Source organism: Phaethon lepturus, unplaced genomic scaffold (genome assembly GCF_000687285.1).
Source record: "Phaethon lepturus isolate BGI_N335 unplaced genomic scaffold, ASM68728v1 scaffold1375, whole genome shotgun sequence".
Lineage (NCBI taxonomy): Eukaryota > Metazoa > Chordata > Aves > Phaethontiformes > Phaethontidae > Phaethon > Phaethon lepturus.
In genome coordinates, this window is record NW_010538136.1 from 9,312 (window position 1) to 36,056 (window position 26,745).

At 35.6% G+C, this 26,745-nt stretch overlaps 1 protein-coding gene across 1 annotated transcript; it reads left to right on the top strand.

Moving 5' to 3' along the window:
• The first annotated feature begins 627 nt into the window (after positions 1-627).
• SLC6A15 (solute carrier family 6 (neutral amino acid transporter), member 15) lies at positions 628-26,745 on the top strand. The gene is made up of 11 exons (XM_010286671.1): positions 628-1,109; positions 9,769-9,926; positions 10,411-10,537; positions 12,432-12,613; positions 13,269-13,379; positions 17,232-17,473; positions 17,579-17,771; positions 18,764-18,956; positions 21,727-21,886; positions 24,677-24,839; positions 26,326-26,745. The coding sequence occupies exons 1-11, from the start codon at positions 821-823 to the stop codon at positions 26,695-26,697; spliced, it is 2,190 nt and encodes a 729-aa protein (XP_010284973.1). The 5' UTR covers positions 628-820; the 3' UTR covers positions 26,698-26,745.

Below are 26,745 nucleotides of genomic sequence, written 5' to 3' on the forward strand. Positions count from 1 at the left end.
AGGTATGTTTAATTATTTCCTGTTTCTAAGAAACTATCTAAAGCATCAAAGCTCATAAGAGATGAGCATCTCTCCTTTGAAAAAAATGATTGTGATTATTTATTCCTTGATGAAGTATGCAGGAAAATAAGTCACCCTTGCTTTTGAAGCACTAGGTGCATCCTATGTATCAAAATCTTAATTGCTGCATGACTTTCAAAAATCGTCTGAAAAACTTAATCTACTTTGTTTAAAATATATTGTTAATAAATTCAGGTACAGCTTTAAGTCAGGAAGTAATGGAAATTTGGCTTATAGATTTTATGTAAAGTGCAATACCCCATTATGCCTGCTAAGAAGAATCTTGTTACGCTGTCAAAATATGACCAGTTAGGCTATCAGTCTTTAGGAACTAAAAAAACCAAACCAAAACAAAACCCTTAGCAAGTGAGTGAAATGTATTCTACATAAACATTTAAGACCAAAAAGTGGACTTAATTCCTATAATTTGGAAGCGGTTTAACATCTGTTTCTTTTCTTCTTCTGTCAAATCACTGAAATAAGCAGAAATGGGTAAACCAAAGCATATGATTTCTAAATTACGTTTCTTCTGCATAATAGTATAATATTCCTTTTTATTTTTTTCACAGATACTTTCAGTTGAACAAACGTTCAGATACAGAAGGTCTTACTCTTGATTCCCTGGTGTTAAGGACTCATCAGGCCCCATCTTCAGTCAATTTCTTCAATATTTTTGGTCAAGCAGAGGGGGAGCTTTCTTCAGCACTTGTCCATCGGTCTCAGCTGAACTTCACTTCTTTACCGTTTTCTCATATTACAAATGCCTAAGAACAGCAAGGTAGTGAAAAGAGAACTAGATGATGAGGTCATTGAGTCAGTTAAGGACCTTCTCTCTAATGAAGACTCTTCAGATGATGCCTTTAAGAAGAGTGAACTTATGGTTGATGATCAAGAAGAAAAAGATGTAGATGTTGAAGAAGGCTCAGATGTAGAAGATGAAAGACCTGCTTGGAACAGCAAACTTCAATATATTCTGGCACAAGTTGGATTTTCTGTGGGGTTGGGGAATGTGTGGCGATTCCCATATCTGTGTCAGAAAAATGGTGGAGGTAAGTCTTGCGGTAGCTAGTTATAGCTAAATGATGAAGATAACCTTTCAGATTTCAAGGTTAGCAAAGATATCCACAGTAAAACCTGCTCCAGCATGTCAGGTTTTTCTTTTAACTTCTGCCAGAGCTTATGAGGAAAAACGCATATTCTTTTTATTTAGAGAGACACATCTGCTAAAGTAGTAAATTCTTCTAAGATTTCATTTCCTTATTTTAGGGTAGAAAGTTCTTGGTGTGACCTTAACTAGTGGCCAAACTAGTGGTTAAGCAAAACACGTCTTTATGGAGGGGTTATTATTTAGGACATGATTATTGTTGTGCTAAAGTGTTCCTTACAGTACTTGGACAATAAATCACGGCATTAAATCTGCATCCACTTTAAAGACCAAAGTGGTATTTGGTTTTTAGTATTTACCGTTACTAAGCTTCACACCTTTACTTTTAATTGCCTTTAGCTCTTAAGCCATTTGATCATAAGCTACTTTCTGCAAGAACAACAAAATACTGTAGGAGTGAAAAGGATTTTTTTTACTGATAATGAATAATTTAAATAATAACATTTACATTAAGGGAACACATCTGTTTTGTGCTGTTAAATGGTTAACTATTTTCCTAAATAACAAGTTACTTTTCACTTCAATAACATCAAGCTGTTTATTTGTTAGCTGTCCATCTATGGTCTTGAATGTAGTATGAAGTATGAGGCTGGAGACTTTCCCTTATGAAAGGAGGATTAGTGTTTTATCCTATGCTATACTGTACCCTACTATACTACATTAATGCTCACCCTATTGTAGCTAATTACTTAGCTGAATTCAAAACAAAACTGTCACTTTTTATGATACAAACAGAAAAACTGTACTACAGAATAGAAAACAAAGAACAACATTTTATTCTGGATTTTAAAAGTTGAATGGTAAAACTGATGTAACTGAGGAGTACAGAAATGAGCCTAGGATATAATCAGAGTATAATTTTGTACTTCCGTTTGTTTTCTCTCATTCAGTTCAAGCTGTAAAAATGGAGTTCGTACTGTCAAATATTCCATCTCCAGGATAAAGCCTAAATTCTTTTATATCTAGTTATAAGATTATTTTTTCACTCTCATTTAGCTTCCTTTTTTTCCTCCTCTATTCTGGAGAGAAAGTCATTAAATGGTTGATTTAGTGATTTGTGTGGAATCTAAAGTATTCTTCATCTGTAACTGTGGTATTAACCGAGAAAATATGTTTAATGTTGTTTTTCAGTGGATGTTAATCTAGTCGTCTAGACACAGTATAGGCTTGATCATGTATCACTACTAGTTGGAAAAAAGAATATGTTTGTTAATGAACAATTTTTAAAACAAACTGATTTATACTTAAAGATGTGGCTATTAAAATGTTTATATTCTGTATCATTTCATCCTACGGCTGGTGTCAAGATGTAGTCTCAAGGATAATGCATTAGAATGGTTTCTTTTGTGTAGTTGTGTCACTTCGGAAAGTCTGTGTTTAATATACTTAGTTAGTAGTTTTGCAAGCCCATTGGATTCTCCTTCGAATAACAGAAAGGACCTGTTGGTATGTTCCTTAGGCTGGTGGATTCATACTGTCAGGCACTCTTCCAGTGAGTGTAAATTTAATTCAGATAAAATATAAATGTACTAAATTATTTAATAATTTCATGTTTTAGGAAAAAAAGCCAAAACAACCTTCAGGGATTATGGCACTTCATTAATCAAACTTGAAAAAAAAAAAAAAGGAGTAACTTCAGGTTGAAGTTAAATGTTTTCCCCTGTACTGTTATTGCAGGAAATTGGATATATAACATAATCTGTGGAGACATAATGTTTTCTGCATATGACTGAGACATGGATGTATTTGGCTTTTAACAATAATTTTGCACTATTGTAGCAAATTGCAACCTTCAGCACAACAGAGAAAAAAACAAGTGATCATTAGAGCTAAAGCTTTCTTGGTTTTCAAGTTAACCATAATGCAAGATAGCGAAGGTGACACAAAACATTGAAACATATGAAGGACATTGGTGCCTGCATATATATATGCTGATGGACAGATATATCTCACAAGTGCATAAAAGAATAGGGGAAGGGAGGGAAATGTTCAAATGCATGGTAAAAGAAACTACATACATTTTATATGAGGTTCCAGTTTTCTGCTACTATTTCATATATGTTTCATTCTAGGTAAAATTCGAGTGTTTTTATGCAACCCATTCTAACTGTCAGCATCAGAACTGTTTCTTTTGCTGAGAAAGCTGTACTATAAATTCCTGTTGAAGTCTCTGAGTATGAGGTAAACAGCCTTTCTGTGGATTTTCATTAGAACTGTTGCAGTGGAGCGTATGGCTGGGTCTCCACCTTCAGTCTTGTCCAAATGTTTTTCATGTTCTTCCCTATGTTTAAGCAACTTATACTTGGCAAACAGAGAAGGCAAATCCTAACCATGTAGTAATCAGTTTTGTCTTTTTTTTAAACTTCTGTGACATAAACAACAAAAGCAACAAAATAAACATAGAAAAGACACAGAAAAGATAGCCCAAATAGTTATATATTATTAGAAGGTTTTGAGGAGAAAAAATTGGGTATTTACTGCTCTGTTTTCTAGAGAGATTGGGTTTGTTTATGGCTATGGCCTGTGGTATGCCAACATTTCTGACTTCAGAGCTCTGCACTGTTTCAGTGACGTGTCTGCGGTATCATCTTCAAAGATAACTTGTATATCACTACACTGCACTGATACTTGGACATCCATAGAGATCTTTCCAATCTCTATTTCCAGGTCTGGTCTGTACTGCCAAAATAAGTGCCTTAGATTTCTTTCTTGTGTTCCTTCCAACAGTTTTTCCTGTTGCTTTAATTCATATAAACTCATAAATATTTAGGCTAATATCTTGTATTTTTCATGCTCATTTAAGTTACAGCTAGACTGGGTAGCTCTTTGCTGGCTTTCACACTTGGCTTTTTCCCACAAAAAAGTTTGTCATGAGAGGTGAAAGGAGAGGCTAGTACGCAGCTGGGATGAACTTCAATCCGCATTCGGGATGTAGCTGTAATTCAGGAAGTATCAAGAGAAAGAAAAAGTCTGGGAAGAGACTGAGAGCACTCAAAGGTGCTAATTTTCTTGACTTGGGATGAGAGTGAGGGCTCAAAGGAGTTTTAGGTTCTGCAAATGAGGGGCTGAAGGTGTTCAGTAAAGTTTTGAGGAACTGACTATAGATCTCCCTGCCACCTTCACCTCTGTCCTCACCACAGGTTCCCCTTCTCCCAGGTAGGCAATGCCCAGTCCCCATCTGGCACTTAAGGGACCTCTTCCACTCTTTGCAGCCTAACAGATAAAAAATCTGTTTCTTTCTTGATGCCTCACAAAGTTGATTTGCATTGGAGTTGGGTATGCTCCTAACTTGGCTTTAAAGGTTTTTTACATTTATAATTTTTACACTATATAGTTTATTACTCCTTTGCTATATGAAGACATATATGTGTGTTTTTTCAGATAGGCACAGTTCCTATATAATAATTTAATAACCTATGTTAACATGCAATAGGTTCAAAGCTGCCTCAACTTCCTATGATTGATAGTAAACCTTAAAAATGCAATGCTCAGGTCTACCCAGTCTTGCTGTGAGGCTAATAAATAGTGACAAACTAGACCTATATTTTCCTGCTGCTCATTGCTATCATCTGGTGAATAGCTTGCACACCTTTTACTTTTTTCAAACGCAGGAAATATTTAAAGTTCATTCTGTTTGATTGTCATTTCCCTTAGGATTAGCAGAAGTAAAATGGTACTTTCACATATTAGAAGTAACAAAAGCAAACTAAATTAGCTGTTCTGCTAGAATGAGTGATATTTGTCTCAGTTTTATTATGAAGACAAGTGAACACAGTTATGTAAAAGGTGCTTCCAATGTTGCAGGTGTTATTGGGAGTCTACAAAGTACAGCACACCCAAAGATTTTGTGTTGCATTTTCGTGAGCATTAACATAATTTTCCTGTTTTTTTTTTTTTTTTTTATTTAAGGTCAGTCTTTTGAGTTTTTGCATCGCAGAGATATTAAAAAAAGCTAGTAAACAGTGATAAATAGATAAAAGCTCTGAGCAGCATAGGGAAATCTATAGCAGATTATCTTGCCATTATGTTTTGAAAAGATTGACGTAGGTAGAGTCACATAATGAGTTTTTACAGTTAAGTAGTCTGGATTTTATACTGAAATACCAGCAGGTTGAACAGTTAAGTTCTGTGGTCTTATAAAAAGCAGAGCAGCTATTGCTGAGAAGTGCTGAGGAAATAGGGTGTAAACTGATAAAGACTGAGTAGTCATTAGAAACTACATTCTGGTTGTCTAATACAAGCAGAATGGGAACAAAACAAGTATTTCCTTGTATTCCAAAACTGAGTACGGATTCAGTGGCTTCATTATTTAGCTTTTGATCAATAATTTATAATAAGTGCCTTGAATTCACTGATGACTTCAATATTATATTGTGAGTTCTGATTTACACTGTATTGTCAGACTCAAAATTTAGTTGTACTTCAGTGTGGTAAAAATGTCTTCTTTTTATTTTTCAGCTGTAATTCTTCATTAAAGCTTATTGGCTAAGGGGATTTGCATCCCTTAAGCACAGCTTTGTAAACAGGCACACATGAACATATTTAAACTGTGAAAGACTAGTGACAGGAAGACTGTCCAATCAGTAAGATAGACTACCAACATACAGATAAAACATAAAACCTTTTATCAGAGTTATCCTGATAAAAGCAGTTTATATTTTGTAATGGCAAATAATTTCATTCATAGGAGCTTAGTAGACTGTAAACCTATAGTGTTTTGTTGCCCATTTGTCATAACTTCAAAAATTTTAACATTTGACATTGAAAAAAGGTTGATCTTCATCTGAATATCAGCTTCTTGCTAGCTTTCTATTAGTAAGTGTCCAGTAAGCTGTAAGAACTGGGATGTCTCCTTGATTAAGAGTTAAATCAGACACTAAGCACTTAATTGAAAACTAGTACAGCAGCAGTTACAATGAATCTGGAAAGTTACTAAATTTTTAAGGTTACATCAAGAACGGCTAGGAGAAGAAAAGTTCTTCTGTAGTATCAAGATGGCAATAGTTATGTTGTCTTGCATTATTGCTTCTGAAATTATTTTCCAACTCTTTAGTCACTATGAATCATGTCATTTTATGTTATTTTTGCCCCGTGAGCATTTATAAGAACTTAAATCAAAACCAGAGTTAATATTCTATTTCTATCAATAATATTGCCAAATGTAGACATACTGTAACGTCAAGAGAGACAATTTACTAGTTATCTCATTACGGTGCTTGATTAAATAAAAAAATAAAGAAATCAAAGCAGTGCTGTGCACAGTATTAACATTCATCAGTTCCTGAAATCTTTTGTATCTTTGTCATTCATTCTATTGAAGAAGGATGAGGTATATTTTTTTAGATTTTCTTTTTCCTTATGAAGTTGAGATTAGTTTTTTAATATGAAAGCCAGTGTTTAAGGCAAAAATATGCAAAAAAGTGACTTTACAGTAGAATACTTTGAAGAAAGAGAAAGGAGATCTGGGGATCCTGGACCACACAGAATTGTAATGCTCAGAAGGCTGCAGATATAGCAGCCAATATAACTAATTGTAGGATGCCATTCAAGGCCAGCATGTATAGTTTATTGTTCTAATTCAAATAAAAATGATCCTTATTCAATATTGTAACTCCAAGGACCCATGTTTTCATGCACTGGCAAATAAGAGACATGGTGAGCTGTTTCCATAGTGATTCTGTTTTATGATGAAGTGAAGATTTCTTACAGTTCTTTGAAGTATGTCTAGCTTCAAGGGAAGGCTGAAACAAAATACTTGACCAAAGATGCTGTGGTTTCATGTTGACTATAGGGCACAGACGCCCTTTGCAGCTGTCATACACCGTTGCATAATCCATCCGTGTCCAAACTATATTGCACTGAAACTCATGTGCACTATTTTCTATGATTTCCTTCTTTTGGGGAGGGGCACAAGATGAGAAGAGAGCTCAGCAGGTTTGAATGATCAGAAGACCAGCGCTTCAGGTGCTCTACAGAAGCCCTGCAGAATAGAGGTGAACCCTGCTGGCTACCCACACTGAATTACAGGGTTGTGTCATGGATAATGTAATGTGGATTTAACACCACATTTATTTAACTCATTTAGTTGAATCTAACTGATAAATCTTGCAACTTACATTGATACTGCACCATAAAACACCCACGTCAGCCCAGTCTTTAAACATGTGCTTAACTTTGCAGCCTTGTGATTAAGGTTGTGGACTGGGACACTGAAGAGCTGGGTTCAGTTCCTGCTCTAGTACAGTCATCCAGTGGGACACAGGGTAAGTCACTTAGGCCCCAATTTTTTTTAGCTGTTTAGGCTTGTCTCTGCTCAGCTATGCAACACCTGTCTAATTAAGACCTCAGGTATCATTTACAGTAGTGTTATACTATTTAAAGGACTATGTACTGTTGGCTTTCAATTAATTGTGTGACCAAATTTTTAAAGATAGTGATGTGAAAGCTTCTCATTTGCAATGCGAATTTACAATATACTTCTGTCTCACAAAATTTTTGAGAGAATGCCAGTGATAAAGCAAGGGTATTTAATGGTATTATTTGTCTTCTATATTCCTAAGACAGATAATCCCCCTCATTTTGGAATGTGGTTGTTACTCTAATCCTCAGTTTTCCTCACGTTTATTTCCTTCTGTCTCTGTTGTCTCTCTTTCCATAGTAGGAAAGTAAGTCCTTTGCATTCTTTACTGAATGGGAATGTAGCTGCTACCTCAGTAGAAATAATACTTAAATAGACAGTCTATACTGTGCCGAAATGGGTAGGTAGACCATGATGTTCGGCTCTATGAGGGAGTATTGTAACCTCAAAACCAGTACATTGTTCAGAGCCTGGCATAGATTTTGCCCAAATGCTGCTCAGGCAGTATCATTGCATATCATGTCATAAAAATAAAACATAAGGAGCTATTGCATTGCTAACAACAGCCTATAGGCTGTCAAGTAAATAAGATCAATATACTTTGTCTGGTCCACCAGTAATTTTTCTCAGATACACTGTCCTCTGTCTTTTTTCCTACTTTTCTTAGATTCGAGACTGTAGTTAGTGCTCCATGCTTAGGATCTTTGTAAGATCTTTATAATGGAAAGTGATGTCCAATTTGTGTGTATTTCATGAAGAGCTAAATAGCAATTAGACCTAAATAGAAGTGGATGGTACCAGAAAATCTGAGGCTTCCTGCACAGCATAGGAGAGTTTATCTTTTCTAAAATAAACCGTATTCCATGAGATAAGCTATCTACTAAGGATACGCAAATGACAGTGTATTTTGATAGACTCCTAAAAAAGTCCTAGAAAGTTGATGTTGAATGAAGAAACTTAAAGTAGGGCTTAGCTGGAGGTGAAGATAAATCCCAAAGTGGTTTCTGAACTTTGCTCAGCTTCTCTCTCATCATGGAGATGAATAGACTGATTATACAACTTAATAGCTCTGAGTCTAAGCTTCTGAGGTCTTTAGATCTTTGCTTTGTAGTTTGCTCCAACATGCCGCAGTCTGCATCTCTCAAGTGCTTTTCTTTAGCCTTACAGTGGTTGTAATCCAAAGTCCTAATGCCTTTGAGTTGGGTGGCCAGCACAGTACTCTATATTGCAGCGTAAGAGCCACGCATTTGAGATTTAGGTGTGACACTGCTTATTGCTGATCCTTAAATGTTTTGTTAGCTCTAGTCCTGAATACTCTGCAACAGCAAGGAGGAAGTTTGGCTCTGGACTTGTCAGTGCACTTAGTGTATGGATGTATTTGCTTGCAATTAGTTTTACTGAAATAAATGAAGACAACATCCTGAAGTTAGAATTGTATATAACCATTTCCTGGGAATAAGAACTTGAAAAAAGGAATTGTTTTACATATACATGTCTAACAGTGAAGTAACAGTTACATTTTCAAATATGTCTTTAAGGAGATCTGGATCTACAATACTTCATTTCATTTTCACCTCATGTCTCTAGTCTCTGTCTGGAGCCTGGTAGAAATAGGATGACACAGTGTTCTTATTTAGCTGGATAGAATCATTTTTTTGAACATTGTGAAATCCTCTTTCTGACCATCTGAGATGCACATAGAGAAATCCCCAGGACGGTCTTCTGAAACCGCTTCAGATTGGATGAAATTCAGAAAGTTGTATGCACAGTATGTTCTATATTTCCTTTTTTATAAACTCAGTCTCACTGCTCTGTTATGAGTCAAGGTGTAGAGTTTATTAAGAAATGTTGATTCAGCTCCTGATTGCATCACTATATCTCTAAAAAGTTTGATCAAATGCCCAAAATTTCACACAAGCAAACAAATAGATTAGATAATAACTCACTTTCAGTAAGATTTGCCTCAGAATGTTACAGTGCTTTAGAAATCCAGTGTCTCTGGGCTTTTCATATCTTACAAGATGTATGGCAAAGATTCCGGTAAAATTAGTCTTTGCATGTGATCAAAAAAGCTTTGCAGTGAATGACACTAATTCAAACACAAAGCTATTAGAAGGTTTCACATTTGTTGTGTCAAGTTCTGGCTCTTCATCTCACGCTAATTTATACTTTGTTCCTTCCATAGGTGCCTATCTTGTGCCATACTTAATCTTGCTACTGATAATAGGCATTCCACTCTTTTTCTTGGAGCTTGCTGTGGGGCAGAGGATCCGCCGAGGGAGTATTGGTGTGTGGAATTATATCAGCCCCAGACTTGGAGGAATTGGATTTGCAAGCTGTGTAGTAAGTTTTTAACATTAATCATGTGGTTTGCTTTCAGTCTGTATGATTTAGACTTACTGTTTTGCTGCAGGAAAAGGCCACTGATTTGTAGCTGGGCTTCAAGGTCAGTTGACAATGTTTTGGAAGATCTTAAAACTTAAATTAGTATATTAAAAAATATTAACACAGATGTGTCTGTAAAACCAGTCAACATGTATTTTGTTGACATGAAATTAGGAACTAGGCAACAGAGTAGTTTTCTGGAGAAAAAAACCTGGAAAAATACAGGTGTTACATGATAAATACAGACAAAAGTGAAAATTTAGGAAGTGTCAGGTACTTTAATGGGGCAAGCCATTCAGTTCTTATTCTGACTTATTTTAGGTAAAATTAGGTTCAGTGGCTGATGTGTAGAAATATACAGAAGTTCAGTAGGGATTTTTTTTAATTAATTAACAATTGTAGTTAATAAATGTAACTTTTTGATATGTCTCTTTTTTTATAGGTATGTTTCTTTGTGGCCCTGTACTACAATGTTATTATTGGATGGAGTCTGTTTTACTTTTCCCAGTCTTTTCAGCATCCATTACCATGGGACCAATGTCCTTTAGTTAAAAATACATCTCATACCTGTAAGTCTATATTCATGTTAGTAAAAATCATATAAAATATATAAAATTTTAGAGTTTCAAACAAAAAGGAGAAAAAATACAACTGAAAGAGATAGTTTGTGGGGAAGAGTGTTGTATGTGAAACTGGTTTTGCATCTTAATAAAATGTCATGTTATAAAACTTGGAAAAAGTACAACAAAGAAACCTAATCTAAGATAAATGTACTGTATTTGGAAAGCAACATCACTGTCAAATGCATTTTAAAGAGTAATGAAGTTAGGAGAGTGCTGCTTAGTGTGTTGCAAGGAAAAAAAAATGCTGATTACTTTCTTATTTTGATACTGCTTTTTATGCTTTCTTGATGAAAAACAAAGGTGGAAGAAACATATTTCTACATTTCAATTAGTAGGATACTTTCTGGCAACAAAGCAAAAAGCGTTGCAGTACTAACAAAGCAGAAAATGGAACAATGTAAACATCAATGAAATGCATGTGATACAAGCATTGTTTCGTCTGTCAACCAATAGAAATCAGATAATTTGTTATTTGTTTGTTGCTATAATGAGATCGTCTCACACGGACATAACTACACAACAGCATTAAAAGTTCCTTATCCCTTGGTTTTGGTTATCTCATAATAGTTACACACTTCACATTATTCTTGCTCTTGAAATATGAAATCTGTCTTTTTATTTCAGATCTTAAATTTTCTCTATTTACCTTTTGTGGTTTTTTACCTCTTTAATAAAGAACATAACCAGACATATCTGAAAAGCTGTACAACATTTTTATAGTGTTTTGGCAGAGTTGCTTGCTTCATTTGTTTGAAATAACCGGTATATGTGAATGTTGGCACACAGTCAAATTGACTGCATTTCATAAGCTATTGTCCATTAATCGAGCCACAGTGTTTGTCTGGTTATCCTGCCTAAATATCCTGCCTAAATAAGATATAGTGTGTCAGCCTACCTTAAGGTCATCTGAACTAAGCTTAAAAACAGCTAAGTATTATATTTGATAACATCCTCTAATTTTTGGTAGTTTATTTCAGTGAAGATCTGACACCTGTGTTCTGTTTCTTAAAATTAGTGTATATTTTTTTCTTTTCAATAATTAACCTTGACTCAGGCCCTAGCTTAGAGATACGATTGATTGTCAGATACAATTCTTCCATTTATGAAGAAGTTAAGTAAATATTTTCTTTGAAGAATTCTTTCTATTTATATGTGTTATATGTCTAGATACACACAATCTCTTAAAGTGTTCAGTAACATGAGTAAAGCAGAATTACGCTATAATCAAAAAGTAATTTCTGGGATACACATAGCAACCTTCATTTAACATAGCTGTGTAGGAGCTATTTTTTGCTTTTCTCATCACTTCGGTATCATTACTTTATTATGTTATCATTTATAATAGTAATTAAGTGCCTGTTGATTTGAGTGTCATATCAAAGCAGACAGAATTGAGAATTTGTTTTCCATATATTTTCAAAACTAATATAATTCAGTGTTCAGTTTCAGAGAGATGCTTTTCATAGTATTATAAGTCACAGTGTCATATGTAGGTAATCTAATGCTGTGTGTGATAAATGGAATTTATGTCTTCATCTAGGCCTGCCTACTGTTGCGCACTTAAGTGAAAATTAAATTTTGCTTGAGACTTGGATTGACCATATGCAGAGGAATACATTATCCCAAAAGGGTGTTTCAAAAAGATATACCAGGAACCTTTCATTGCTAGCAGTCACTTTTTCTTTTAGAGAACGACTTCAGACACTTTGTGAGTTTAGTTTCTCAGTAAATGATGAGGGCACAATTGCAGATTTGGGGAATTGATAGAGTATTGTTATGAAATGTGGGGAAAATACTTCTGTCCTGAACCCATTATTTACTTGCTAACATCTCTTGACAGTCGTGGAGCCAGAGTGTGAAAAAAGTTCTGCAACCACTTATTACTGGTACAGAGAAGCACTGAATATTTCCAGCTCTCTGTCAGAGAGTGGGGGTTTAAATTGGAAGATGACTATCTGCTTGCTGGCTGCCTGGGTCATGGTATGCTTAGCCATGATCAAAGGCATTCAGTCTTCAGGCAAAGTGAGTATACTGTTTACCTAAATGTAAGTGTTTTACTTTGAAACATTTCACGACATTTTTGTTCACCACACCCTCTATTTACTTTCTCATGAAATCTGCAGGAGCAGGTTAGAAGCTGTGACTCACCCCAGTATTTGTATAATATCAAGTAGAGGAATGTTACTAGTTAAGCATTAAAATTGTGGTAATTTAGTGGGAACACAAATGTGAGGAAGAAGAATAATTTCTATTCTCATCAACGTAACTGTTTCAAGTAACTGTACCTCAGCTTCGTGGAATTGTTAATGCAACATGCATAAATCTGCATGTTTCTGAATGTCTAAGGAATTAGGTTTTCATGTAAACTCACCCTATGATTGCAGTGCACTCAGGTCCTCAAAATTTCCTGGCATGTTGCTTTTTATTGTTACTGTCAATGGTATCCATGCTTCTGTCATTAACACAGCTGCTTTTCAGGATTCTGGATTGTTTCTTTTGACTAATGACTAACCATCCCTTTGCATCTGAGTCCATCTGAGACAAGGGGAATGGGAAGTGCCCTGCACATTTCTTAGAGCATATGATTATCAATTCAGTCATATATTGACTAACAAATGAAGCTATTGAAAATAAAGTCCGTGGATGTCATGTTAAATTTCTTCTTAATGTTTTTCAGATCATGTATTTTAGTTCTCTTTTTCCTTATGTGGTACTTCTATGCTTTCTGATCAGAGGACTGCTCCTTAATGGGTCAGTGGATGGAATTCGTCACATGTTCACACCTAAGGTATGTGCTTATTTTGCGGTGTATTAAAGTTTCAGTGGCAATTTGACCATTTGTGAATGCTCTCATTTAAGCTTATCGTTTCCATAGAACATTTGACCATTTTCCTGTTTGGTTAAATTACAAAATTGTTGACCTCAGCGGCACAATATCAGGCCCTAAGGTCCAAAGTCTCTAAGTGTTCCAAGGGTCTGTGTAGAGTTACCTCCCTTATGTGACAAATTCACAGAGTTAGATGCCTTTACAAAGCTAAGCAACTGGAAGTGCTATTTCCAGGGTTTAGGATGTTTAGAAACCTCCAAATACTGAAAAGAGAAATGAATCTTAAATCTTTCCATTCTCTAGCACTGAAATACCTAGTTTGGGATGCCACAGTGAAATGCCTTACCTTGAATGCTGTCATGAGTTTGCAGAATTAACTTTTCCCTTTTGAAAGGGGACAAGTTTGTCCCTTTTTAGAAATATATTAATGCTGTTTGCACAGTAGCCCAAAAGTACAGGAGACCTGTCTCTAATACTCTGCTGATCTTTAAAAAGTAGTGTAAGTACTCACCATTCAGCTTTCTTTACCATGTTCCTTATGGTTATCATGCCAAGAAAGCAGCAGGTCTAAGCATACGTTTTTTACTGTCAACATTTTTACTGGCAGTGTGTGTTACAGAACTTTAGATTTTATAACTATGGACCTGAGATGGGATGTTATGAATCATTGTTTAGCCTGAGATCTAAATTCTACCTATACCCATCTCAGATGCTTCTAACTGTATCTATACTATAGGAACAGCATGTTTGAATAGTCAGAGCCATACTGGCTCAGGAATGCATAATGCCGGGCTTCATGTTGTGTTATGAAATGGACTTCTTGGAAAGTCCATTTCATAATACAGTTGAGCAGAACAGGACTGATGTTTCAAAAATAAAAGCCAAATAATAAGATGATTAAAATCAATGCACATAGTGGCTAATGCCAGATGACAGGGTGTTGTCTGTTGTTTTGATTCAAGGTGATTTGAGTTTGTGGAGAACTGTCATTCTATAAAAATGACCTTTGCTAGCTATCACGTTATTATTTCTCGCATCGTGATATGCAGTTGTGCTCTGCTTCACTGGCTGTCACCACTTTTATAGAGTTGTGGTTCTGCAGAAACTTGCAGGCTACTCAGGCAGATCCGGGGAAATCCGACGAACAGAGAAATGTAATGCTTAGTGGCAAAGAGGAAGTCTATAGCAGAGAGGGAATACAGACCTCTTGAAGTTACATTTTGGTTTCTCAACCGTAGTATTAATCTTTTCTTTAACTAAAGAAGTACCACTAAATGCTGAGCGAAAGTAAACACTGAAAATCCCCTTGGATACCAACACCTCTTCACCCTTCACTATTTCATCTTTCATGAGTTAGACCTAAAATAAGTTGCAGCTGATGTTTACTTTATAGTTACTTTATATCTTAATCATACAATTGTTTCAAGTGTTCAGATAAACAATCTTGAAAGAAAAATTGTTTTTAATTTCTTCTACTGGTTTCCAGTTCTGTGTCTCAAAATTTAGGTTGTGGCATATATTTGAGGTTAGGAGGCCTATACGTCACATATAGTATATGTGAATATAAATCTTCAAAAGTATTTTCATTATAATCTCCGATTGCTTCTATACTTGAGCACTAGTTTGGACTGTGGGTTCATATGAAACTACCTGAACGAATTCAGACTCACCCACCTGTTGATGTTTCTATTCGCTCCATTGTGCTAACAGTTTATTTGGGCAGGCAAACTGTAAAAAAGATTGCTAAACTGATCTACGTTGAAAATAAAACAGAATCATAGAATTACAGAATCATTAAGGTTGGAAAAGACCTCTAAGATCATTAAATCCAACCATCAACCCAACACCACCGTGCCCAAAGAGCCACATCTACACGTCTTTTGAACACTTCCAGTGAGGGCGACTCCACCACCTCCCTGGGCAGCCTGTTCCAATGCCTGACCACTCTCTCAGTAAAGAAGTTTTTCCTAATATCCAATCTAAACCTCCCCTGGCGCAACTTGAGGCCATTTCCTCTCGTCCTATCGCTAATAATCCAGGTAGATAGACACGAGAGGGGGAGACATCTTTTCATCGTTAGTTCAGCAACGACTACGTTTTGACCACAGATGATCACAACACATTCCCACAGAACAGTTGCGTCAGCACAGCAGAGGACTGACACACATTGGTGTAGGTGTGAAAGCACAGTGCTAATGAAGAAGGGGAGAATTTTTCTCTTAGGTGTGGTTGATGAACAAGGCAGAAATTCTAAATAATAAGCTTAATGAAAAACATAAAGGTGACTGAAAAACCAGCTGAAGTGAACTACTTCAGTGAAACTGTAGAACCATATGAAGCTTAAATACAGAGCTCCCAAAATTTCACAGAAAATATCTTATAATAGCAAATCAATATACAAGTTTATTTTGAAATGCTAGGGCGTGTGTATCTGTGCTACCTTTGATGATACCAAATGATACGCTGCAGAAAGCAAGAAACGTTCCGGTACTTCAACCATTTACAGCTTTAGTAAAGTTAGGACTGTTGCTCGGGCTCCCTCTAGTGGAAAAGCTCTGGCATGACTCTGTGATAAAGGCAGGTTGAACTACCTGCAATAGCTACCTGTGCATTGTAATTATAACCAAAATTTTAAATCAGAAACAAGTTTATTGTCATAAACGCTCTTTTTTACAAATATGTTGTATTTTATCTATATGTAAAAGAATAAAGAAGGTATCTGCTACCTATCTATAATAAATACTGTACCTTTATGGGGAACTGGAAAATTTTTCAGAATGTTACCATAACAATAGCAGATTTTTTTTTTTTCCCCCTCAGAGTAAGACCATCAGTCATCTGATGCTGGCATCTATGCTGGTGCTTTTTAATTTTACTCTTTTTGATAAGCTTAGGATTTAAAAAAAACCCCAAACAAACCGGCAAAAAACTGAACACATTTGCAGCATTAAGGTCTTTCACTGTTAAATGAATGGAAGCTCCGAATCAACTTGAGAAAATCTAGTGTTTAAAATTCACATGTACTTCTTTTTTATGATTCAGTGTCTAGAAGGACCTGAAACAGGCAGGTGATGACTTATAATTTTAACAAAGATATTTATTGAAGTATGATCATCTGAAAGAGAAGGTTCATTTTTTTGACAAAAGGTTTAATGTCCCTCAGACACATCACCCATTTAACTTAGGGTAAGTTCAAGGCATCTAGTTCAGGGGACATTTGCCTTGTGGACTATACAGATTGTGGTGGCCAGTATTTATTTCATATGTTGCATTTTGCTTTACATATTTGCACATAATAGAATTCCATATAAGCATGTGTATCTCATGGTCACTTTTCTTTTTCCTTTTTGAAAAATAACAACAAAACAACTTTTAACATACTTACTACATTTATAAGAGAGTTGATAATCCCAAAATAAATCTTAATTCTAACAACTGATGACACAGGTACTGTAAAAAGAAAAAACAGTAAATACTGTAAATAATAAAAAAAGACAGATATTCTCTCTTATTTCACAGTATAACTATCTGCTAGTTCGGTTACCATATAGCTCCAGTCGTGTTGCATTGTTGGGAATATACGCTATTTCTCTTTAAGGATTGTATCATATCAAATCAGTAGAAATTCTGTCCCGTAAATTCGCTCAATTTTAGGTGTCACATTCAGCTTTCATTGTATCATAATGAAAATGCATTTGTAGTGGAGTATTAGCATTTTGTGATATAGGTTGTCTTCCTGTTTTTTTCTGTTGTCTTTTCATATAATAGAAATGCATTTTATAGCTGACATATATTATATCTAATTTCAAACAGCTTGAAATAATGCTGGAGCCCAAGGTCTGGAGAGAAGCTGCTACTCAGGTGTTCTTTGCCTTAGGGCTTGGATTTGGTGGAGTCATTGCCTTTTCAAGCTACAACAAGAGAGACAACAACTGCCATTTTGATGCTGTACTGGTGTCCTTCATCAATTTTTTCACTTCTGTGCTGGCAACTTTGGTGGTGTTTGCAGTTCTGGGCTTCAAAGCCAATATCATAAATGAAAAATGTGTTATCCAGTATGAATATCAATTTCTTTTTTAAAATTATTTTTATGGTATATTTCATTTATGAATTAAAACAGATCATCAAATTTGATTTCTCTGTTTTATTGTGTTTTACAGAAATTCAGAGAAGATTTTAAAACTTTTGAAAATAGGCAATCTGAGCCAGGATATGATCCCACATCATATAAATTTCTCAAGCATTACAGCAGAAGATTACAATTTAGTTTATGACATTATTCAGAAAGTTAAAGAAGAAGAGTTTGATTCTCTCGGTCTGAAATCTTGTCAAATTGAAGATGAACTTAACAAGGTGAGAGCAATAAGTATGTCTTAAATATGGACATTGTAAATGGATGAATATTTGTTAAGCCTGTGAGGTATACTTACATGGAGTATCAGTACAGTGTACCTATGAGCAGTGCACCTATAGAGTTCCATGGGAAAACAAGGTTCTGTGCAAGGTCCCATTCCAGCTTACCTGAGGACATTTGAGTCTGATGTTTTAATATAGTATTTACTGGTTTATAATATATTTTTATCATTATATCACTCTTTTCAGGAGGTGATAAGTTTTTAAAGTTCTGTTTTTTAGAAGAGTTGAGCGTAAGGATTTTTCCAAGTACTAAACAGAAGTGTACCTATACGACATCTCAGACCATGATGTCTTCTAATGTTAAGATACAGTTATTAAATATAAATACTACTTCACTAAAAAGTAAAAAAGTTACTCTTTACTTATTAGATAATTGTTTAATGAATATCATCCTGTTTTGAATTCTTACAATCTTCCAATAAGCCAGATCTGTAAAAGAAAAAACATTTTTCTAGCTTTTTCAGACAGACTTCCAGTTTTAAACATTGACCTCTATGTATTTGCACCAGCATCTCAGGCTAAAATGTCAAATTGATGACTTAGACATTAAAAGTTTCTATGCTATTCCTGCCATTTAAATTTGAAACAAATGCTTATAGAAATTAAGTCCTTTATATACTTATTGGAGAAAACAGTGTGTGTTTTGTAGCAGTCCTGTATAATAGCTCTCATGAAAAATTACCAGTGAAAGAGAGGAAGAAGTGTGTTTTTAATATCAATCAACTTAAAGGTTCTCAGCCAAATACTATATTTCAGTGAAAAGTATTAATTAAGTTTGCAGGTTTGGAAGAACGAGATATTAGATAGCAGCTTCCCACTCTACCTTCAAGATTTAATCAATAACATTGCATGAACATGAAGTCATACTGTCACACTACAAAAAAAATACTGTCCATGACTAATAATGTGTATTTTTTTCTCACTGACAGGCGGTTCAAGGAACTGGTTTAGCTTTTATTGCCTTTACAGAAGCAATGACCCACTTCCCTGCTTCTCCCTTCTGGTCAGTCATGTTCTTCCTCATGTTGGTAAATTTGGGACTTGGAAGTATGTTTGGAACCATTGAAGGCATCATCACACCCATTGTTGATACCTTCAAAGTCAGGAAAGAAATTCTTACTGGTGAGTTGCACAAACTTTCATTTTCTCACTAGAGCAGTAAGCTAAAAATTTTTTTGAGAGTATGAAGTCTTGTTTTTTGACATGAAAGTTTTCAGTGCTGACATTTTATGGAGCAGTAAATCACTGTATTCCAGACTGTACTTCCATGCACAGGCACATTAATATCTGTAAGTGAAACCTTTCCCTGAATGCTACAAGAGCAGGAACGTCCTAGAACTTCAATTTTAATGGAGGATTTCTGTTACAAGTTCCTGTGTGGTCTGTCCTTCTGAGCTGTTCCAGAATACTTTCCATTCCAGCTTCTCACAGATCAGGGAAACAAATCAAAAGGAAGGAATGAAAATACATTGCAAATTACTACAAATTATTCCTAAGTAGGCCAATGAATTCCTATTTTATGATGAAATGTGTATTATGTTAAAAATGGGTACAGCTACTCTGTAGAGGAATGCATTTTTCCCTGTTGAATGTGGAAAGGGTCTTAAATAAAATGTCTGTTTAATTTTGGGTTTGTTTTTTTTTTTAATGTCTAAAGTTATGTGAGATGTAGCTTGTTCATGTAGCTCTGATTGTTTGTAGCAACTTCTCTTTTTGAACTAGAACAACAGCATAAAACGTGAAACTTAGGTTTCTGAAAATCTTCAGGACAGCTGCAAGGACTTGATGTGTTACGCACAAATTCGGTTTTCATATCAATACCTGTGACAGGAGGGATAGAAAATAAAAAAATATAAACCTGCTTTAACATTATCTAACTCTATAAAGGAAACAATAATATATTTTCTAAGAGTCAACCCCTGATGCAGAAAAGCATGGCTCTTTCCAAACTGCTTGAGTACTTAATAAGTAATATTTAACAGAAGACTTTTTTTTTTTTACTTTGTTAGATCTAAGAATAAAACTCTTCATAAAGATTAATCAACTGATTTTTCAGAAGTCCTAACCTATTGAACACTTGGGGTTGTTTTTTGTAGGTTTCTTTTTTAAAATTAGCTCTTGAATTTTTATTGAATGACCAGTGCAACGTTTAGAAATTAGCTGTTTTCCCTATGTATGTGTGCGAACACCATGATACATAGTCATTACTCTGGACTAATGGAGCATTTTACAGTAATTCCTTGTTACAGCATTTGACAAAAAAACCCCTATTAAGATAAAGGAATATTCAAGAACTGCCTTTCTCTGGTAATTTTTTGAGTGTTATGCATGCATGATTTTTGCTAAACTCAGTTGTACTCAAAGGATTACAAGTTGATGTGGTGTTTTTATAATTAATTTACAAAACTGAAATGCCTGGGTTAAACTTCAAGCAGTATCAGTGGGATTTAACAAGGATTATGCCTGCACTAGAGTTTGTGCTTAGAAACCACAAGTCTTCAATTTTTGCAGAAGTGTGAACACATTTGCAACTTTTTGCACCGTGGTTCCAGTTCAGTCCCTGTTGAGTTCAGGGAAAACAACTCATGTGCTTAAACTTATTTTGTGTTCGGTTATTTCCAAACTGGAATCTGCCTGTGTATGTGCTGGGTTATGGGGAGTGTACCTACCAGAGCCTTAGTTCACAACTAAAGATGCATATTTTTGGGGTGTAATGATAAGACATGATGGGAGAACCTAAGAACAAGGATTTCTTAATTCACATACATGCAATTCTGATGGTTTAATTATTTTCTTAGGGTCAGTAATAAAATTCAGTGTAATTAATGAGACTCAGGTTGAGGAGATTTTATCTGTGTTCTTCTGGTTTTGCCACCTTGCGTTAGGAGTTCACATCGATTTGTAATGATCTTTTTAATTCTAGATTTCTGTTCTCTGTAAGTCATTATAACAATAGTTACTACAAGGTTAAAAAAAGAGATTGGTCTTATACCCCAGTATTTAAAAAAGTGCCGCTGTCTTCCTTTCACTACTTTAATAAATACTAATAGTTTATCTGGAATTTATAAAATGGGTGTATTCTGGATATTTTACTTTGGCCCAGATTCCTCTCACCTAATTTTAGACTGCCTATGTGTATCCTTGGCCTGAGCTCCCAGTGGGGAAGAAAAAAGGGCACTTGAAGTGGGAGAATCAGTCTTACTGGTGCTCAACCTATGGTTGATTTCACAATTCATTGAAATTTGACTTATTTTATGGCTACTTAAGCATTCAATCCCATTCTCAGTGAACTTAGTAGGAAAAAATTGTATTGAGATGCATTATGCAGGGTCAAGCATTCAAGAAGTATATTTCAAGTTGTCCTTAAACAAAAGAAGAGACAGAAATGTTGTTGCTTAGAGCACAAATACGTTCAGATAGATCCTAATGGAAGTTCATGCTGTGAATGATCTAAGGGAAGCCTATTCAGTCTGTTTATTTTTTAGAATCATAGTCTGAAACTTTGTTTCTTTTCACTTCTAAATTCCCAAAAGTGATCTAGTGACCAAATAACATGATATATGATGTTTAGCTTACCAGTTCTGTTTATTTTAGCCTTGCATTCACATTAAGTTAAATGTTTACTGAGAAATAGTCACTTGATTAGTCTCTGCTGCTTAATCAGGGTAATTCCAATAATTACTTCTGGTTTCATAACTCTTCTGCTAAGTAGGAAATGTGTAGAATTCCTAATAGTCTCAAAATTGAGACCCTAAAAAAAAAGAAAATATTATCAATTTTGACAGTATGAAATAATGTGTTAAAGTATATCTTTGCTGTTTCAAACTCTATTTCCTCTTTGTCTGTGGAACTTTGTTATAATTACAGCTCACACTTCTGTCCTTTATTCCAGTCATCTGCTGCTTGGTAGCATTTTTTATTGGCCTGATCTTTGTGCAGCGCTCCGGAAATTATTTTGTGACCATGTTTGATGACTACTCAGCTACTCTGCCCCTGCTTATTGTGGTCATTTTGGAGAATATTGCAGTCACCCGAATCTATGGAATAGACAAGTAAGTGAAGTAAATGTATTTCCCTGACCATAGCAACAGTATTCATAACAATAATTATTACTATTTTAATTATATAGCGCAAAGTACTTGCTATGTACACACAAATACAAGTAAGTATAAGGTGCGTCAATCTGGACGTGAATCTAGTCTGCTTTTAAGAACAGGTTTGGAGCAAGATATGCTGTATCAGGACGGTGTAGTGAAATTCAAAGCACAGATCCAAAGAGAGAGGAATGCAGTAAAAGAGGCAAAATTAGAGAGCTAGAAGGCTTTGCAAGTATGAAGAATTTGTATAGAAATAAGATAGCAAGAGAAAGATTTCAAGAAGTAATAACCATGGTCTAAGCAGCAGATAAGGACGAGTACTCTGAACAGATCTGCAGTGTTTCAGGTAACCTGAGAGAGGAACAAAGCAAACTCTAATGGCAGTAATAATAAGAAAGTTCTAGTTTATGAACTAGATTTAGTTTGGGGTGCTATAGCAATTAATTTTTCTTTGCATTAGTTGTGAGAGAAGAGAGAGAGGAAATGATAGCAAAGAATAGTGTCTGAATTTACTTGGAAGCAGCACAGTTGACAATGAAGTTAAGTGACCTTGTCTGATGGCTGAAAAGACCATCAAGTCCCTCTAATTTTTTTTGTCTTATGACAGAATGTATTCACTAAACGAGATTGATCTGTGCCACGTTTTTAAGGAATAGAAGAGTTTGTATCAAAAATACTCATGCCATCCACAGATAAAAGAGAGTATGCTATACTAGCATGCTGAAGTAATTTAAGCATCTGTGATTCCTTTGCATATACGAGGGGTGACACAGAATGAGTGGTTTTTCATTTGACTTTTCACTTTCTGAGTAAGCAGCCAGTCCCTCGCCATAATGAAATAAAACTCTAATAAGAAAATTTAATTTTATGGTTTCCAGACGTTGTTTCTGGTCTACGCAAGTAGTGCCTGGTCTAGTTACTCATTAAGGAAGAATTCCCACTTGGGCCACATGTATAATCCTATAATTGATCACATAGACATGAAAACATCATGCAGATGCTTTTATACATGGAGACAAAAGATGAAACATGACCTGGATATCAGGTTGGTAATATCCAGTTAGGTGGAGTTCCACTGTGAAGGGAGGTAGACATGCCACAAGTCAGGTGACCTGTGAGGAAGTTGGTGTTTAAGAGTAGCTAAAATACGGTAATACTTTGCTTCTGAATCAGACTGCGGATGATTTGTGTTTGCAGAAGGGGTTCTGACAGGGTATAGCGAACAGTTAACAGACAGATTTCCCATTCATAACATCCACCTGAACCTCCCTCTGGAGTATTCCTAATATTTCTTCTGATGTATATTTCTTCAGAATACTCTTCTTCAGGAACCTAGCATTCTTTGCAAAAACTGCCAGAATCAACCACCTCAGGTTGTCATTGGTTGTCGTGGCACCAAGGGGTCATACACATAGGTAAAGATCCAGGTATATGTCGTCATAGACACATTGTTTTTTTTCAAATAGAAAAAAACCAACACATTTCATCCAAAGGGATTACAGCCAAAGGATAGAAAAAAGACAACATTTGGATCCCAAGCCAAGAAGGCATAAAATATTAAATATTATTGGTTAACCTCATGACCCCTGGCCTTGCAAAGCAGCTGCTATCAAAATTTGTGTAGACCTCACAGCAAACAAAACTAACTGAAATAGAATCAGAGGTATTTATGGGATACGTCACTCATAGCTGAGGGAGAATGCTTCTGAAGATACCTGTTTGAAGATGGAAGTGGGAGATAAACACTGGAATCAGTGCTAAAGGAGCTTGGTAGCTTTTAAGAGGATAATTAGGATGGAGGTGATGAAAGACTTTAAAGTGAAGGTAACAGATTTATGTTTAATTGGCTGAAGAGATGGAGATCCCAGAAAGAAAAGGCTATCTATATAGGGCACAAACCATTTGTAAATTCAACTCCTTATTGTTGATGTGTTTCATTGCAGTGTAAACAAAGGGTAAAATACCCCAAACTATGCAGTTCAAAAAATTTTTGGAGACTTTATATGACAGTAGCTTCACATATGTAACTGCTTTGAAAACATATTTATTGCTAGAAGAGCTTTTTTGAGACATACACTTCCAAAGGGAGTGGGACAACAAGGGAATTAAAACAGAATCGGTGCTTGTGCACACTCCAAAAGAATTAATTCTAAAAATATTGTCTCTTTTTCTACTGGCTCTGGAACCATGCACTCCTCCGTCAAGAATACAAAAATAGGAGTTTTGTTCGTATCATAACTTGCAATTCTGAGGCACAAGGAGGAAGATTTAAAACTTCACAAAGTTTTATTTCAGCAACTTACATGATGCAAACCATAGTTTATGCATAAAGTTTTTTTTTACACTGCAGCACACGTGGGTTCGAAATTAATTTTGCAAAATCTGTAAGATGTGCTGGTTTTATATGTCCTCAAAAGTAATGACACACGCCTCAGTAAACAAGCCAGCAGAGAATATAAGAAGATGTAAAAAAGATTCTTATAAAAGAAAGGTGAGTTTAAATGTCTTTACAGCATGGTCCAGCAAGCAGTTTACTAAGTCACTGCCCTGTGTAGTGAGTGATTCCTTCTGTTCATATGTTCTGAACTAGTAATACAGGATCTATTTTTCAGCCCATCAAGTAATCAAAACTGCAGACATTTCTATACATGTATTTTTTTGAGTGTGTCTGTTCCCTCAAATTAAGTGCTATATATCAATTATAGTACTTGAAATCTCAGTGTATGCTTTTTATTTCCTTCCCAGATTTATGGAGGATCTGAAGGATATGCTTGGTTTTTCTCCAAGCCAATACTATTACTACATGTGGAAGTATGTTTCACCTTTGGTATTGTTATGTTTGCTGGTAGCTAGTATTGTCCAAATGGGATTAAGTCCTCCTGGCTACAATGCTTGGATTGAAGATACGGTACGTATATAACAGATGCCATCACCATCACAATTTTCGTAACTGAAGTATTTCAGAAGTACATGAAAAGACAAAAAATTTCCCATTAGAAATTAAAAATCAGTATAAATAATGACATGATTGTTTTTACCTCAAGTAACATTAATGTAAAACCAACAATTTTTTAAATTTTAGAGTAGTTCTGCTTTAAAATATAACTGCTTGACATGAACCTTCATGCTTTTTGTGACTTTTAGTTTGTTGATGTGTGTTGTAGAAATTCTTAAGGGTGGCAGAGGTTGTTCACTTTCATTAAATTTTATTTTACTGCAGAAAATAGTTGGGTGATAACACTGAATAAATAATTTCAGATATTGCATAGATTTTTTTTTTACATGGAATTAAACATTGAGATTAGCTACGTCATAAATTTTCCCCTTTGGGAACATATATCACATTGTAGGTAAGAGCTGCATTAAAACTTGTCTCTGATAAGAATGTTTAATTTGTAAAAAAACTTGTCTGTGTGAACTGCAGAGTCAGTGCTGTGTGTTAGCTCCGTGAAGAGATTCAGTCAAGGGAACTCTTAAAGAGTTCTGTTAGCCTGCAGGCTCATCAGCCCTCAGCTGTGTCTACAGGCTTGTCATACAAAATACAGGGAGAATAAAATATCAGAGAGACGAATCTCTAGGACCCTTCTGAATGGACAATTGTCCAAATTAGCCAGTGGAAAAAAATTAACGGCAAAGACAGGTAAAGTGTAAATACAAGAGATTGGCTTTACTATAGGTAGACACCTGCCTCGAACCAGAGAACCACTACTACTTTCTCGGGATTTTCAGAAAACGCTCTTGTTATGTTTGATTCTTGCCCTCAAAAATCATGAAGAGAAATACCTTAGAATACCAAACAGACTGTTCCTTTCCATGTATAAAATTAAATGTCAGTTGATTTACTACAGCAAACTGAGTCTGTTGGTCAGTGATTCATGGATGCAGTAGAAGTGTGGGGTGCAGTCTCCCTGCCCCAGTAAATGTGTTATAGTTTACATGAAGTTTATACAAAGTGGAACAGTTCCACAGGATGATCTGAGACAGTCCTTCTCCAGACCAGCTATTAGCCTACAGAGCAAGGACTTATTTTGCAGGCATAGTTACAGATACCACTGCACACCTGTCTGTTCTGAACATCCCTTAAAGGATCAGGGAACAACTACAGAAAAATGTAGCAGAAGGCCTCATGTGAAAATCTTTATTTGGACTCTGCTAGAGTGCTCTGAGTGTTTCAGAAACTGTGGGACAGTGTTTTGGTTTCACTGGCAGAAAGACAGCAATCCTACATCTCCATGACTGTTCAAATTTGAGATCCGTGGTGGTGCCCACATTGTGGGTGCAAGGTTACAAAAAGATAAGTATGTGTTTGAAAATTACAGGTCTTGGTGAGGACTGCATGTTTGCTCTTTTTTAAGTAAAAGATGTGTTAATAGTTTTTCTCTTGGGTTGCTCAGGCTACGGAAGAGTTCCACAGCTATCCAACGTGGGGAATGATTGTCTGTATATCGCTGATGGTATTGGCCATACTGCCGGTTCCAATAGTCTTCATGGTGCGCCGTTGCAACCTTATTGATGACAGCTCTGGTAGTTTAGCATCAGTATCCTACAAAAGAGGCCGGATAATAAAGGAACCTGTTAATCTGGAGGGAGATAATACAAGTCTGATTCATGGGAAGAGTCCGAGTGAAGTGCCATCTCCGAATTTTGGCAAAAACATATACCGAAAACAGACTGGGTCACCAACTCTGGACACTGCTCCAAATGGACGTTATGGTATTGGGTACCTGATGGCAGATATGCCTGATATGCCAGAGTCTGATTTGTAACTGCATTTAAAATATGCTGTTTGTTTCTTCTCTCTCATTGATCATGGC